This window comes from Egretta garzetta, unplaced genomic scaffold (genome assembly GCF_000687185.1).
Source record: "Egretta garzetta isolate BGI_Z169 unplaced genomic scaffold, ASM68718v1 scaffold411, whole genome shotgun sequence".
Lineage (NCBI taxonomy): Eukaryota > Metazoa > Chordata > Aves > Pelecaniformes > Ardeidae > Egretta > Egretta garzetta.
Genome location: NW_009258541.1, coordinates 189,097 through 205,652, shown reverse-complemented (window position 1 = coordinate 205,652; position 16,556 = coordinate 189,097). Strand labels below are relative to the sequence as shown.

General features: G+C 38.0%; 1 protein-coding gene across 1 annotated transcript in view; it reads right to left on the bottom strand.

Moving 5' to 3' along the window:
• AMMECR1 (AMMECR nuclear protein 1) overlaps positions 1 to 16,556 on the bottom strand; it is a 49,172-nt gene that overhangs the window by 17,944 nt on the left and 14,672 nt on the right. Inside the window, exon 4 of the mRNA XM_009646501.2 lies at positions 1,115 to 1,229. Within this exon, the coding sequence (XP_009644796.1) occupies positions 1,115 to 1,229 (115 nt within the window). The remainder of the gene's footprint in view (positions 1 to 1,114; positions 1,230 to 16,556) is intronic.

Genomic DNA, 16,556 nt, shown 5'->3' with positions numbered 1-16,556 from the left:
ATTCTGATACAGTAGGGCCTCTCACCATTTTAACAACAAACGGAATTTGTGTTTAACATACGTTCGTTATGTGCAAATACAATAGAAAGCCTCTTTTTTTTCTCTTAAGAAATCCTAAATATTTAGTAGGGCTAAGTCATTATTAAAGGGAAATACTGTAACTTGTGTGGTGTCTCTGGCATTATAGCATGTCCGCTATCAGATATGACAATTTCAAACATTTTTTTATGTCCACTCATATATAGACCCAAAGAGAAACACAACGGTCATACTGACTGAGATGAGAAGTTCATGTTAAGTCCAGTAACTTGTTTTTTTGCAGGTGTCTAATACCAAATAATTTGGGGAAAAGCAGAACACCACAGAATAACATTTCCTTTAGTATACTTTCCCAGAAATAACTCTAAAACCAGCATTTGCTTCTTAATCTCTTCTAAGCTGCTGTTCCAGGAGAACGCATGCAGGTTTCCTAGAACCTAACAATTAAAATAGATTCAGCTCCAAGCGTAAGTACCAAAGAAAAACAACAGCAATGAGTTATTTGGCCTCACTGTGCAAGAGCTTTGTGGGGTCTGTGCAGGCCACTTAGTCTTGGAAGCAAAGACAGTTTTACAAAAGCTAAATGGCTCGTACCTACAAGCTAAATACGGCAGCTTGTTTTGGGATTGCAATTTTTTTGCAGTGCTTGTTTCCAGAAGCATACATCAAACTATTACCTTCCATACTGGAACATCCTCGTTCCAGAATCAATGGACTGATCTACCACGCTTCTGTAGTGAGCTGTGCTGCAGAGCAGGTCTCAGGACACCATCACTCAGACAGTACCTTGCTTGACGGAGTCTTAAGACATAAATACAGCTGTGCAGACCACTCTTACTTTGAGTGCGTAAGTGGGCAAGAATACAACTTTATTCCATTTTCACGGCTCAGACTTTTTAAGGTGATGACACTTCTACCAAAAGAACCTTTAAATCTATGCATAAAACAATGCGTGTAGAGTGCAAAACAGTGACAACTACACTAAATATATGCAGATAACTTAAACGGTGTGACTTCTGCTATAAATGTTCATGGTATCAACGCAATTTTCTTAAAACATATCTGACATCCTTACCTCCCAGTCCATGTAGTCACATACATCTTCAAAGTTAGTGAGTAGAGACACTGAGCAGAAAAGCCGTGGCAGCTCATCCCTCGTCATTGGGGGGAAACGACTATCTTTAAGGGCACTGTTGAAGACAAAACAGAATTTCAAAGGATTTTTTTGTTTGGTTTTTGTTTTTTTTTTTTTAAAATAAGTTCAGGGATCTAATGAATCAACTGAAAGGTATAAAGGACAAAAAAAATCCTGATGAAATGATGACCAGTTTGATAATCCAGTTGCCAGTGTAACACACTGACCAACATTCCCAACTTTCTCCTTAGACACTGGTTTCAGTTCTTGGCTGGCCAGCCGGGTGGTCAGTTCTGAGGGTCATTCCTTCCTGAGCTGATTTTGCTACTGTGACAATCTTATTAATGAAGCAGCAGAAAAACTTACAAAAGCAAAAGCTCTTCTACCTGCAATTTAGTAAATCCCTTTCAAAAAGGATTAAACTATACAGCATAAAGTAGATGGGGAAATTTCTATAGCCTGCAATAATCAAACACGTAACAGTAATCAAACCGGAGAACTTAACTATTCAGTGAAAAAAAAAAAAAAATCCAAACAAGCAGAATATTCTCCAAAAAAGAATAATATTCATGCTTACTGGCAAAGGTGAATATAGAAACATAAAAACATCCAAGGGCTCTACAGACCTGTAAGCCTACAGGACCTGAAGATGTACTGCAACGCAGAGGTAATGATTAGTAGCAGGGAAGCTTGCGCACAGCTAAGCTAATCCTCGGGCTAATGTGCCATTCTACAGACAGACATACATACACCTAATGGGGTAAAATTCGGTACAGAGAGGAGCTACCTCTGCACGTTCCAGTGTGCTTTGAAAACCAAAGCGGTTAACAGACAGTAAGCAGTACCACGAGGAAGAACATTTGTAAAAACCTACTTGCGTAAGTGCGGTTAAGAACCAGTTAAATTAGAAAAGGGAAGGTTAAAGTGAGTATGGTGTCTCATAATTTTTTATTCTCTTAAGATTTGAAATATGACTTGTACGAATACAAACATGCTCATCTCCAACAAAGCCAGTGATCTGCTAACTGAGCTTTGTGATGAGTAAAGAGAATGTACGATTAAGAGACTTTACTAAAGTACTACCAAGTTCCCAATGTGTCTCATTGTTTCTTGTAACAATTAGATCATTCTTTTTCCTTTTACTTGGCTCGCGGTCAGCGGTTGCCATTAGCTGATACAACTACGGCCACGGCGTTTCCAATATGGCTGAAGTCTGTGCATCATGTACCACCATTTTATATAAGGAGCAGCATAACTTTCTTAAAGCGGTCCAAATAAGGACGCATAAGCAAAAAAATGGTAAAACTTAGCTAAAGGTAATCATCATATGTATAACCAGAAATAGCTTCCCATCATGAACTAATATCATACACCGAAGAGTTAAAATAGAACCTGTATTTTTCTGGGACAGGGGAAGGCGGGCATTTTTCTAAGATATGCTGCAATTACAAAACCAACAGGGTACTGGAATTTGCTTTGGTATTTCTACATTACAAAGTAGGTCAGAAATTTAGATTTTCACTATGAAGACAAATTCATTATATAAGTAAGGAACAGTTAGCAAGCCTACGCTACCCATTATTCAGGAGTAATTCCAGGCAACCTCAGGTAAAGTTGCCATAGATGGGACAGGTGATGTTGGGACAGTAAGTAACCAGCCAAGATAAATCTTTTGGCGTTAACGTAGGACAGACAGGCCTACACAGACCTGTGAAGAACTGGAAACACGAAGGAGATTTGAAGTACAATACCTGCGATATTTAATTAATGACTTTCAACTGAAGACGCATCAAAAGATCGTATTCTCCAACATATAGCTGATCGGATTTGCAAAGCTGCCTTTGTAACTGCTGGGAACCAGGCAAAGTTATCATCCTCTGTTGCCTGGTCTTTCAGAGCAACATCAGAGATCAAGTGATACGGCCACACCATAAACAGCAACATATGAAAATACAAACAGCTAATTCAGCCTTCATATCCCTCCATGTAGGGGAAAAAGAATAATATATTTATATGTAAAGGGAGGATACTCTGCACACTGGGACAGCTCAAACCCAAAGTCCATCTAGCGTAGTATTATTAAGTAATAACCAACAGCAGTTAGCAAAATGAATGAATGTAAGACCACAGTAAATATCCAGGGGTACTTCCCTGGAATACTCTCCAGGAATCCAGCTGTTTACAGCTTCAGTATTTCGAGCCAGAGATGGTATCTCTGCACGTAAAAGCTCTTCACGGGTTTATTTAATAAGTGCATGCACACATGGTTTTAATATTTTACCCCACCTTTGACTAAAAACGAAAAAATTATCTTCAGAAACCCCAACCCTCTTAAAATCCATTGCTACTTCAAGTTTGCCTATATGCAAATTTCTCTTTTCCCTGAGGTACGCTGCACCTCGATCGTATAACCCATCTATCTGCATACACTACTGAAAAGCGCCCAGAGAGACGAGTGTTATTTCATTAACAAAGAACAAATTCAGTTATCTTACCAAACAAGTGTATGCATGGATATTGCCAATACTTGTTTAAGCCTCTTTTTCATAATTTATGCAACAATCTTACCATGCAAAACATTTCCCATACTGTAAGAATTTGCAGCCTTCAAAAAACTTTTTTTTTTACACAACTTGCTGCTAGGAGCTTGTCCAACTTTCAATTCTTCTTCCTAAAGCTGCCAAAATGCACTTGGGAGTTTCAACTTTTGGAAGCAAAGGTTGTCTACAATGGGTGTAAGCCTGATCCCAAGAATGTTAGCAGTAGAAGTCTCAGGCAAATTCCCACTGACTGGAGATCTGCTGCACTGGCATTACTAGATGAGAAACCATCCTTAATTTAACACACTTTAATTTCATTTAACGTACAAGACGTAGAGAAACAAACATCACACAATGCGTGCGTAACCTCATCTCAGCTAGCCTGCTCAAATGTTGAGATAGAAATTTAAAACAAGACGGGTGAATCATGACCAATTTGAATATTGATAAAAAGCCGAGACATGAAGCCTTCACGTTAGACAGTGGAAGCAGAAAGGCACGCAAAGGCGCAAAAGCCTCAGGCATCCACAGCAAACGAAGTAGTTTGGTTTTAGTGAAAGCAGAGCAATGCAGTAAACATTGCATACTCGTTAGCAAGCTTAGCTGGCTAATTCCAGTAGTCAATAACAGGACACTGGCACAAATACCTTGCCATCACGTAACCACCTCACGGTAACTAAAATATTCTTTATCAAATGATAGTGCCATTTCAACTATAACTAGTTCCTTCAGATCTGCTAGGTGCTACTTTATCTTTCCAGCCTGCTAAGAAATTGTTGCTCAACACCTCCATGGCTACGCACATCCATGCACATACCCTGCATTAGCATGCGTGCTGCTGGAGATGAGCGAGGTACCTGGCCGAACAAGATCAGAGATGTGAATACCAGCCTCTGACACCACTGGAAGTGGTCAATACAGAATATTGCTGCTATTGTATTCTTCCTTTCCCAGTATTACAATCTCTTTTCATCTTTCAAACAGCTTTGTCTCTGTTGTTACATCAATAAAACCAATGTTTACCTGAAGAATTCTGTGTTGACAAACAATCAGCAATTGGTACAAAACATACTGAAGGGAGATGCCAACAAGAAAGCATTTATTTGTACTGGTTAGCTACACATGAAATATTCTGTCTGCTAATGCAGAATTTATGAAACGAAAGTAGTCCAGCAACTGTATCAGGTGGCAGTTTTAGAAGAACTAGTTTAAAACTTAATAACCCTGCCCTGAAGAGTTTGATCTAGGTGTGCTGTACACTACTTCAAAACTACGAAATGTTTACTTTTTAAGTGCTGTAGATTAGAATATCAGTCATCTTCTCAATCATTCTTTTACTACTACTATGGTTGAAACTCTAAAAGTAAGTTCTAAATACCGTTTAGAAACCTAAGAGCAGACCAGCTTCCAATCATCACAGATTTACTGTGTTCATGTTTGCATTTTTTTAATGCTTGGTTAGCAGGAGACATATGTCATTAGAGATGCTTCCTTTCAGAATTCAGCCATTATCCTTAAGCCTAAACTTTATCTCTGTGGGTAGTGAAGAAATCACCACCTACGGACTGTTCCGATGATGCCAGTGAAACGAGCGGGTGGCACCCAGCAGAGTTCCTGGGGGCAGCTGCCCACGTCGGACAAACCCCAAGCTCTCAATGGTTAACAGACTGGCGTTGCCCGCAGAAGCGAGAGCGGATCTCAACACTTACCAAGGATAAAAAAGCTGGCACAAGCCTTTACTTTTGTTGTTCCTGTTCTGGGAAGAAGGAGTATCAGTTTCTGGAGGCAGCAGTTTGGCACTTGCACTCTCCATACACTCTACCAAGATGTTCGTACATACGTAAATTCAGATTTTTGCCTCACTTGGCATGTTAGCGTGCCTCTTGGTGACCAACTCAAAGCAAGCGTAAAATACAGATAAGTGAATTTGTGTTCCTCAAAAGCTCGTTACTGCTCTGAGCTGTCCAGAATGAAATGTCACTGTATAACGGTGTCGGCATTCTTGATTAGTAGAGGAGACTTTGTTCTGTTTATTTGATGGAAGCATTATTTTTGTAGTATTAGAATGTGATTTTACAATCTTATTCAATGCCATATTCTTCTGTCAATCCTTCCGTTAGAAAGACAAAAGGATTCTTATGGCACAAAATCTGGCACACTAAACACCAGGTTTAAAAAAAACATTAACTCCACGATTTTTGTCAAACTTAGAATTAAGGAAGGGTAAGTGAAAATAATCCGTACAGGAAGTTGGAAAAACAAGGCAGAGTTCAAAACTACTTTTAAAGAAAAAAAATACTAATTCTAAAAGCAGTTTCTAAACCATCTGTTCTTTATTCCTTAATGCTCAGAACTAATTTACATATACTGCTGCTGACTAAATGGAAGTACGTGGTAGCGAAGAGTTGAAAAGCAGCAGTGCCAAGCAAGGGGAATTCTAATATCCTTTTATTGGCCAGCTAGTTTTTCCACACGGAATTCTGCTCCATCTTAAAAGCGAAGAAGGCAAAGGCAAAATTGAATCCTGTTCAAAGAAAACTATTTTTAGACACAAAATGCATGCACACATATGCCCAGCCTCTCTAGTTAAATATACTTTATTTATGCAGTCTTGGGTGTCCTACTAAGATCAAGTAATTGCCAGTCAAGAAAAAAAACCCTAAGTGTTACTCAACTATTAGTTTTTTCCTCAGCGGAGCCATGCTACACAAATCTCAGCTTCTCCTCAAATGACATTTATTTGGCCATAAGCTCTCCAGAAATATTTTTCAATAATTTCATTTTCCATGCACCACTCCTTCTATCTGGGATACAGAAAAGCTTGCAAATGCTTTAAAGACACTGAAAATATTTAAATAAAAGGAAATTGTTCAAAGTATTTTGAGTTACCGTGACAAAGAGCACGAAGTTTAGCAAAAAATAAAATTAAGGTTTACATTCCTTAAGACTGCATCTTGTTTTTGTAAACTATCACCAGAGAAGCTCTTGGAATCATCTGAAATAATATGAGCAGGTGAACCAAAATGCAACACGTCATTCTGTTGTCCATCTGTAATTTCTGTAGGCTATAAAAATGCTTTAAAAAAAAAATAGTCAGCTTCAGTCTTACAAACCTATGGCTCTTAAATGTGATGCAGCAGATGGGTAACAAACAGTAGGACACAAATTGGGGAAATAAGAAATAGCAACAGAGCTACATTACTCAGTTTAGAAGTGCCTGAAAATCTTTGTGATTGAATTAGAAGGATCCTTCAAAAAGTCTGATAGCATATAAGTATCAAAAATAGTAAAGAAGGATTTAGGTGTAGATGAATGAAGGTATTAAATGAATTAAATTCTTAATATTTTCTTGTTTGTTTTTAATTGACAATTATTAACAATTAATTTTCACACTTAAACCTCTTTTTTGGGTACAGTCACATCTACACACCCAAACTGGATAGAGAGTTTAGGCAAAATTGGATACAATTTTGTACGCTACTGGAAATTACTTTGGAGGCTTAAACATGACACAGGGGAAGGAGATGCAAAGGCAACTGTCAAACACTGGGCATGATGGAAGTAATTCTCGCTGTTATAGGAAGTGTAAATGAGGCAGAGACGCGAGGTGACTCATGCGATTCAGGAGGCTTGCACAGTGAGTCAGTGACAGAATCAAGAATAGAATCCAAGATCCCCGACTCCTAAAAACCTACTTTTTGTGACAGCTCTCTTTCACAATCTGCTTGGTGTACCATGTAGAAACAGAGCTCCCAGAGGATTCATCAAAATAGAGCTGATAAATTAATCAAATTAAAAAAACAATAATAGATTTCCCATTACTTTTTCAGTTAACTCTGCTATAGTCTATTTTCTCTTAACCAGCTCTCGATATTGAACACAGTGAAACCAAATCATAATTTTCTGGCATCTAAACAATTCTTCAGATACCATCCATGGTGTTATAAAAATAGGCTAAAGATCTTAGACAGTAGGCAAAGGACTTAAATCCCATCTGCTCCAAAAACCCCTTGGCATTTCGCTCAATAAGCATAACCCTGAGATTCTTGATTCTTTCACGGAGCGAAATGTGCTCAGCAGAGTGACCTTTGAAAATGCATTTAGCAAAGAAATCACCCTATGTCAATAAACTGAGCCCAAAGGGCCTAGATACTGTTCTTCAATTAATTCAAAACATCCTGAAATTAATGAGTGGCAAACTCACTGGATTTCAGATAACGACAGAGAGATGACAGCAACAAAAGACACTTGGTGCCAGGGCTTCAGAAAAAAATAAGTCAATATTTATTGTTTTTTTCCATTGCTGGGTTATCGATCAGTGAAGTTAGTTAAGATTTTTACTTTTTCATTCAATAACTTCGATAGGAAGAAATTAAGGAACACTTAAGCAGATCATCGGTATTTGCCTAATGAAAATCAGCTTTTGTAACTCAGCTTGGGAGAGACCGGGAAAAACTAGCAGCTTCCAAGTCATGATTTACAATTAATTTTTAAGCCAGAAAAACAGGGCAGAGTGTGCTCTTCTTCAGAAAGTGAAACTATTATGAATAAAATTCTCCTAGCTTTTGGCGTAAGAGATCAGCCAGCCTAACACAACCCACATGACTTCGAACGACTTTTTATTTATGACCAGCAGAGTTTTGCCAACTTAAATGGAGATTTCAAGGAGTGATTTACAGGCATCATCAAATCACTTGAATGCAAGGAAAAAGCATTTATTTATATTGTGGCGTTTGGGTTTGGTTTTTTTTTTTATGTCAGACTGGAAAAATTTCCAGGAAACAAAACAACTGTGAATGACGTGTTTTTCCTGAACCCTCCCTTACATTTGGGAGACAGAAAGGGAAAGAACAACATTTATGCTTCCTGCACATTATGTTGCTAAGTGGCAGTCACAGGGTAAAAAAAGAAAGACACACTTGTTGACATTTGTCACCGAAACACTTCTCTGAAGTTCTTTGCCTGTTTTATTAGCACAGTGCAGCAGATAACAGCAACAGCGTTTCAGGTGGGAGAAATAAAATACTGATCTGGCATTTTGGCCCTTCAATCTTTTTTTTTTTTTTTTTTTTTAACTCCACAAAACTGAAGTATGCCAGAAAATCTCTCTCCCGATCTCTCTCTGGATTCAGACATGTAGTCTAATAGGAAGAAGGAATATTCTAGTACTCTTATTTTAGACCATTATTTTAGCTTTGAAAAGAATACCATTCCTCTAAAGACACCTCAGAGCACGTACAGTTGGACTTGATGATCTTAAAGGTCTTTTCCAACCTAAATGATTCTGTGATTCTATGTAGGTAAATTAAGTGCTTAGAAGGGTTCATCAGAAGAGGCAACCTCCATTCACCGACTACATAAGGCAATTAAGGCTCTATTTGAGGCAGCCAGAGGAACCCAAAACAAGCTGTCCATATGTACGCCAAATGCCTTAACTCTCTAGTAAACGTGGAAATTGTTAGCAGCGTAGGAATTGTTAACTGGTTAACATCAGACGGCAGCAGTAGTTGCAGGACACGATACCCTAAGCCAGCAAACGCATCGGGTTGGTTTGAATTTACTGAGAGTCATGCAGCTTTTAAAATTTTTTTTTTTTTTTAAACAACTATGCAGGACTGGATACTGTCAGACTTCTTGCAGATGGCATAACAATGCTATAGAAGACATTAATATGCTACACTGATTAAAAAAATACATAATGTCTATTAAGAGTAGACCCAGAAATGGAAAGAAATAACAAAAAGTTTACAGTATTCTATTTCAAACATTTTCCTAAGAGAACACTTCGGTTTGTTGACAATATCCTGAAGAACAAACCAATATACCAAGTTTTTATTACCAGTTTCAAATTGCTGAGTGACAAGGAAGAAACAAACCTCTGGGCAAAAGAACCACCATCTACCAAAGAGAGAGACACCATTACTTGCCCACTTCAATCATTTCCTGAGCTCCTCTCCCAGGCAGGTAACAGTGATGATGGGGACAAGAACAACTGCATTTCAAAGCTTTTTCTGAATTCAGATCTCAAAAGATATAAAAACTTCATCTTTAGGGAGTTTGCTAAAGCCAAGACACCTAAACTTCTTGGTTGGTAAAATTATTCATCTAAATTGAAGACCTAAAAACCAAAAAAAAAGCAAAAAAAAAAAAAAGCAGCAAGGTTCTGATCAATGCTGCAGCTTCCTGCCGAACAAAGCCGGGCTAATTCACATCCTCCCACACAGGACATCATTTCTGTATTCTCTGAAAGAGATGTCCAGCTGTGGTATCTGTTAATATTAGTGCTGTGCAAGTCATGTCAAAATGGTTCATGGCCTGGAACAAAACAGAAGTGGCTGCTGCTGGTGATGACGGAACCCAGCAAAACCTCAGCAACCCCCACGTCAGGGGACTACTTTCAAGAAGAATGCTGAAAGAAAAGGAATTGTAGCACAGGTAAAGTTAACAAAAGCTGTATTAAAAATGGTATGTACTTATGGCTGTAAATTGGAGATTTTTGTCAACACTTCATCATTGAACTGGAAATGCTTGAAAGATGTATTTATAAAAATATGAACTTAAATATTAGTCAAATACATGAGGGGAAAAAAGAGAGTAGTTCAGGTATTTTGTTTTGAGTACTCCTGAAACGTGAACAGAGGTAATTAGGATATACTGCATTCAACTGTTCCCTCATCACTGCTTATTTCAGTTGTACATGAAGTTAAGTATTTTTTTTACCACCTGTTCCTTGTGCTATATGGACTCATTGATTTTGCATTTGTGCAGAAGCAGCTCCATTAGATAGCAGGCATCACAGCATGGAGGCAAAGGGTTATGGAAATGTTAAAAAATGTCTTTAATACATACTGAGTTTGATATTGACTGCAGCCACAAGTAGAAAATTATTTAAAGCCTTCAGTTATATTCTTAACAGTATTTTTGTGTGTGCACGCGTGTATTGTGCCACCCATACACAAAATTAAAAAGCAAACCGTACTGGCATTGCTGATAAAGTTCTGTGACCTCGTTGGTTTTCCCCCAACAAGTTCACCTGTTGTTTAAATCAACAAAAGAGGTATTTACAGAATATTTCTAGGGGTGCTTAAAATTTCCAGACAAAACCTTATTTTAACCTTATTTTCTTAGTCTGGCTATTTTGACTCGTGGTACATACACAGATCAACTCCACAGCACACATGGAACAACTAACGCGGTCTGGGAAGCTCCTCAGTCAATCTGCACGCAATGGGAGGATCCCAAGACATGGAGCTAACGTGCACCTGCACAATGACCGCCGCCTGAAAGTCCTGGACCTTCAACTACTGCTGCTTCTTCAGCTGGGTCTGAGTGTCTTACGTAAATACCAGATGAAAATGATTGAACTCCTCCCCATTACAAAATTTCTTGTAAGAAAAGAAGGCTCATAATCATGGAAGCTGTAAAAGCTAAGGCTTCCATAAATTTAACCAGAACTTATTAGAAGAAAAAGGAATAAAGATGTTTTTTCTACTGCTCTGACAATTACCCAGAAAAATATCCCATCACACTCCGGATTCTTCCAAATGAACCCAGTTCATCATTGTGCCACAATAACGTTACACTGTGTGGACATAATGCCCGAAATTCATTTCCCTTTCTTAGCGCTATAACGTATCAAGGAAACGATGAAGGCTTGTATGCAGAGAACCTTACATTTTAGGAGAATTATGTGTACTTGCTGTTATGGCCTTCAAGTGGAGAAGTATTATCACTAAAGTTGCAGCTCTTTCAATCTGCTCCCATCACAAAATGTAATGCAGTTAGAACTAAAAAAATCCACAAAGTGATATTGCAGTGTCCTGATTACATTAGTATGAGTCAAGTGCCTACGGCTTCCATTTTTTTTCCCAAAGCCAGAAATCTTACACCTTATCACTTTTGTGGTTCTAAAGGACTGGCTTTTCTCCTTGAAAGAGCAAACAAGTTCAAGACTGCATTTTTCTCATACTGTTTTCATCCTGCAGGGCGTGGGGGGATTATTTTGCATTACTATATACTATATCCTATTACACTGGAAAAAAAAAATCTTAAACTAACTCAACTTTAAGATGTAACAGAGCTTAAGTACTAGTTAGAGGCATGCCTTCACAAAGGTATGCTAAATCCAAAGTCTTCACATAACAGGTCAGGAAGCGAGAGGTACAGCTTATAGCAAATTACCACACAAAGCGTGCAATTACCGTGCATTTGCTCAGGTGTAGCAAAAAAAAGCTGTAACTGTGATGTTCCGTACGCTCCATACTTCTAGAACAGAACAAAGTCAGTTCGGAATATCCATGCAAAACAGTTGTCTGCGCTCTGAATTGCTCAGCACGGACCCTGCGGGGGGACGGAAGGGAAAGCAGCTGTATGCAGTAGTTTCTTCATAGGTGGCAGCTTATTTTCTGGCTTTCCCTGCACCGTTCCTCACCCCGCCCTGCATCTATCATCATGCTGGGATAAACGAGGACAATGGAATCCAAAAAGGCGTGACAATTTTTGTGTCACACTCATGCAAACGTTCAGGAAGCTGAAAGGTGTCAATTGCCATGGAAATGTCCTGGTTTGATACATAAAAAGCAAATCCACAGCACTTAAAACAGTCTCACAACAGAACACAGCAAGCTCCTCAAAGGCATTCCAGATGCTTATTTAAAAATTGAGTAACAAAACTGACCAGGGTTTGGTGTGTAGGTTTTTGTTTGGCGAACAGATGATAACAGACTAGTCAGAAAACTCTAATTGAGCTCCAAGTGGACTAAATTATAATGTCACTAAAAGGCTCTCCAGCAGATGGCAAAGTTTAGATAATTAACAAAAATGAACTGCTTTTTTTTTGAGCATAAAAAGAAGTCTCTAGAATTCTTTTCCACCTCCAGCAAGTCTCTCAACATTGACCCAAGATCACCCCTTTACCCCAAAACAGATACTGAAGTCAAGACAAAAATCTCTACGGCCACTTTACTGACAAATTCAACCCTCATTTAATCAATTCACAAAACATTACTCCCCTCTAAAGATGCACTCAAGTCCTAATTTTTAAAAAGCACCAGTTAACATGAATTATTTTTAATTGTTTATGACCTTTAAAAAGCCTCATCTTAAGCACGTACAGAAAAACACATTCCTAAACATCTCCGCAATGCAATGATAAATAAATACATGAATACAATTTGAACCTTTACATGTTTGATTTCCTGCAGCTCGTAAAAAGGGTTTATTTTTGTTACACTGTTGAAAATCTGGAACAAAAGAGTATTTGATTTTCTCAATATTCCTTTTGTCACCAGAAATACTATAAACTATATTTTTACATAAAAATACATGTAAATTTTTTTTAGTTGTCAATATGATTCACTTTAAAAACAACTGAGACTGTAAATGCTGGGGATGGAATTCCACAATTAAGCTTAGTTTTGATACTGTTTGCATCACAAATACAAGAACTGGTTTTTACGGTCAGGACTTTGAAACCACAATGATGGACAAACTAAATGTATATAATCAGGTTAAGAATAAGGAAAGCAAAAGGCATGGTAGAACATGCAGTAACTGAATTGAGAAGGAAAACGGCTCGTATTCCTTTACTTGAGGTGTTGCATTGAATGTTTCACAGAGAAAGATCAAGACAATAAAATATTCTGAAATATGAAGGTATTGATGAATATAGCCTGATAAATGAAAGGCGACAGAATCCAGTCTTGAAATTCGTGCACAAGTGGGTAAGTCAAGAATATCCCAAGGTGCACGCTGCCTTACAGACTAGAACATGACCACTCCTAACACAGGGCACTGAACAACATCCAGGCCCCTTTCCCAAGATCCGCGTTTCATCAATAGCACCACTCAACTTGGATTACATTTAAACCAGCTGGTTTTTCTCCAAGTGCCATCTCTTACACATACTGCGAGTACATCTGCAAAGAGATGCAAACCTGAGTGCTGTCAGCGTAAAGGTTGGTGTATGAGCTCATGGCATCTTAGTAATTCTCAGTGTTTTTATAAATATGGTAAAAAAAGACAGGCACAGGATGAATCCCTCGTGGCACATTGTATGTAACAAGGCCTCAGGGAAAGAAATAGCCACTCCTTATTTCATGAGAATTTGTAAGCACAAAAGAAACCATTTTGGTTTCTAGACACTTAATCCTGCTCTCGTGAAGCCACCCTAGAACGCAGGCATGAGAATTGCTGCATCAGGACAAAACTTAATTCCTTATTTAAGGCAACAAACAAATCTTCTCAACATTTGTTTCTGTTAATTTTGTGTGTGTGTAAGTTTTTACTTCATACATGAATCTCATTAGCAGATTAAGCTACGATTCTTCAGTACCTCTACAAAACACCAATTAAGAAAACAGAGTATGGTTTAGACATAAACATATTCTATAAAGCTGGTAGCTTTGCTTCCTGTATTTCCTTCCCTTGATCTTTCCCACACAAATAAATTGCCTGCATGCCACCTTCTTACGCTCCTTTTAGCAACTCTGCCCTTCTCTCATGAGAGCAGGTCACCATGATTTCATCCCTTTATTCCTTCAAGTTTTCTGCCACAATTCTGTCTACTTGGCAGTGGCACATTCGGTGCCACCTCCAACCCAGCTGACAGAAGTGACTGGACAGGGCATTCACAAATCACCAGATCCAAGGTCAAGAAGCCCAAGCGGCAGAACCTCTGCAAGCTCAGCTAAGCAGTACATCCAGTTCCAAGTCTGGCAGCTGTTGCTCTGTATATGTGTTCCTCTCTAAACCAGGTTTTGAGTAGCAAATAAAACCAGCTGAAGTGGATGGAAAAGAAAGTTCTGAAGTGAAGAAGAGGCAAAAGGTTCGGGTTAGGCTACATCTGTCCACAGCCTCAAAAACTTAAGTATTCAAGGAATGCATTTCACTCAACAGCGTTACATATATTTGAAAATTCTGCTCAGCTACAGAATAAAGATTATTACAAAACATAAAGGTATAAACACGAATGTTTGACTGTAACATTAACTGAAATGTGAAGTTTGTACTTATTAAATATTTTACATCGTATCTTCTTAGAAAAACTAAAGGCCAAATTCTTCTCCCTTTGAAAGCTGTAGGAGTTTTGCCATTCACTGCAGTAAAGCCTAAACAAGCAAATGCCTATCTGTTCCGTTCTTGTGTTAACTTAGCTTTCAACTACCACTAACATCTTACCTTGCTACGTATGTTTAACTGAGGGAATTACACCAAGAGCATCTGAAGCCCAATTATTAAATGTTAAATGAGCATACAATGTGGACACACACAAAAAACTGGTTTATCCGTAATTATATCTATTAGAGCTACAGATATATTAGATATATTAGATATATTAGATTATATAATAGATATATTAGAATATATCTATTCAACACATCTACCCAAAGTGTTTAATATTTAAACAGAAATCGGTTTCATCACCTTTCCAAAAAGCAATTCAGAAATGTTTCACCCCCTGAAGTCAGGATCACTTTAATCAAACACAGTGTTTTGTGAAATTCTATGTAACAGCTCTTGGAAACTTACATTTTTATGGAAAAAATAAAAAATAAAAAAAACACGCATTGTAGACTTCCACAAACCTGAAGAGGGTTTTCTGAGCAAGAAAACAGAAAGTCACCCTTCCAGTAATTGAAAAAGCAGAACAGACAAAGGGGGGGTTGCTCTAACGAATGAGGCTGCATGCAGCGCAGAGACCTCTGCAGACAAAGCACAGCTGCTGCTCTTTGCAATGAGGGATTAGCAGTCTAGGTCAAAGGAAAAAAAAGCCTCTCTGTAGCTAAGTGAGCAAACTGCAAAATGCATCCTCAGCACAGATGAGAAAGGGCCATCTAACCAGCTTGCAAATCGTGTAGAAGGTTCTGGGAACAGAAACAAAACCAGCATCAATTTCTTGACAGAACATGTAAAAGTACTTCTGGTGAAAAGCGGCGATGCCCTGTTAGAGGACTGAGGTTGCAATGACCTTTCAGTTATTTTAAAATTACATTTCCCCTTTCCCTTCTTTGTGTTCATATCTATAACAAGCACTTTTTTTCATGGCAAAACCAACATGCTATCTGTGGGGCTTTAACAACAGCATCTGGAAATAACTGGCCTGGAGATAACAGAGGCAGCTCTTTTAATTGTCTTTCATAAGAACCGAAGTTGTTAAAAATACACATATGCACACAGAAGGTTGGTTTGGTTTTTTTTTAAATGCAGACATTCCAATCTCTTTCAACCTTCATATAGTTGAGTCAGAATGTATTTTGGCTTTAAACATTTTTGGCTTTACATTGACTTTACATTCACTTCAGTTGAATGGGATAACAGCCAATATTTGAAGAAAAAGAATTACTTAAACTTTTTATTACATACTAAATGTATTTTTATTCTAAATCATTCGCTTTAGCAACTTTTCTCAGAGAAAAACTGAGTGCTCTTCTAAACTGAGAAATATTGTTTGAATGTTCCAGTGTGAATGTATTTCTAATCTGGCTTTTGTTTAGGAATAAAACACTGAAAACGTTACTGGCAATTAGGCTGGTATCTAAAGCAGCAAATTAATTGCATGTTACAGGTAGCTTGGGACCTATTTCAGTTTGTGGTATTGTAGAAGTACAAGTCATTAAAATTACTTGAACTAGAAGTACCAAAAAGTTGTAGTGTTCAAAAAACCAAGAGCTTTTCTTCCTTTCCCCTGCCAAATCAAACCAAACTCAAACTAAATAAAATTTACTCAACTGTAAAAATAAAAAGGCATAACATTATTCACTTCAACAAAGTCCCATTTCCTTGCTGGTAAGAGTATGATACACCCGATTTCATGTACTGACTTACACAACCGTTAGCAATCG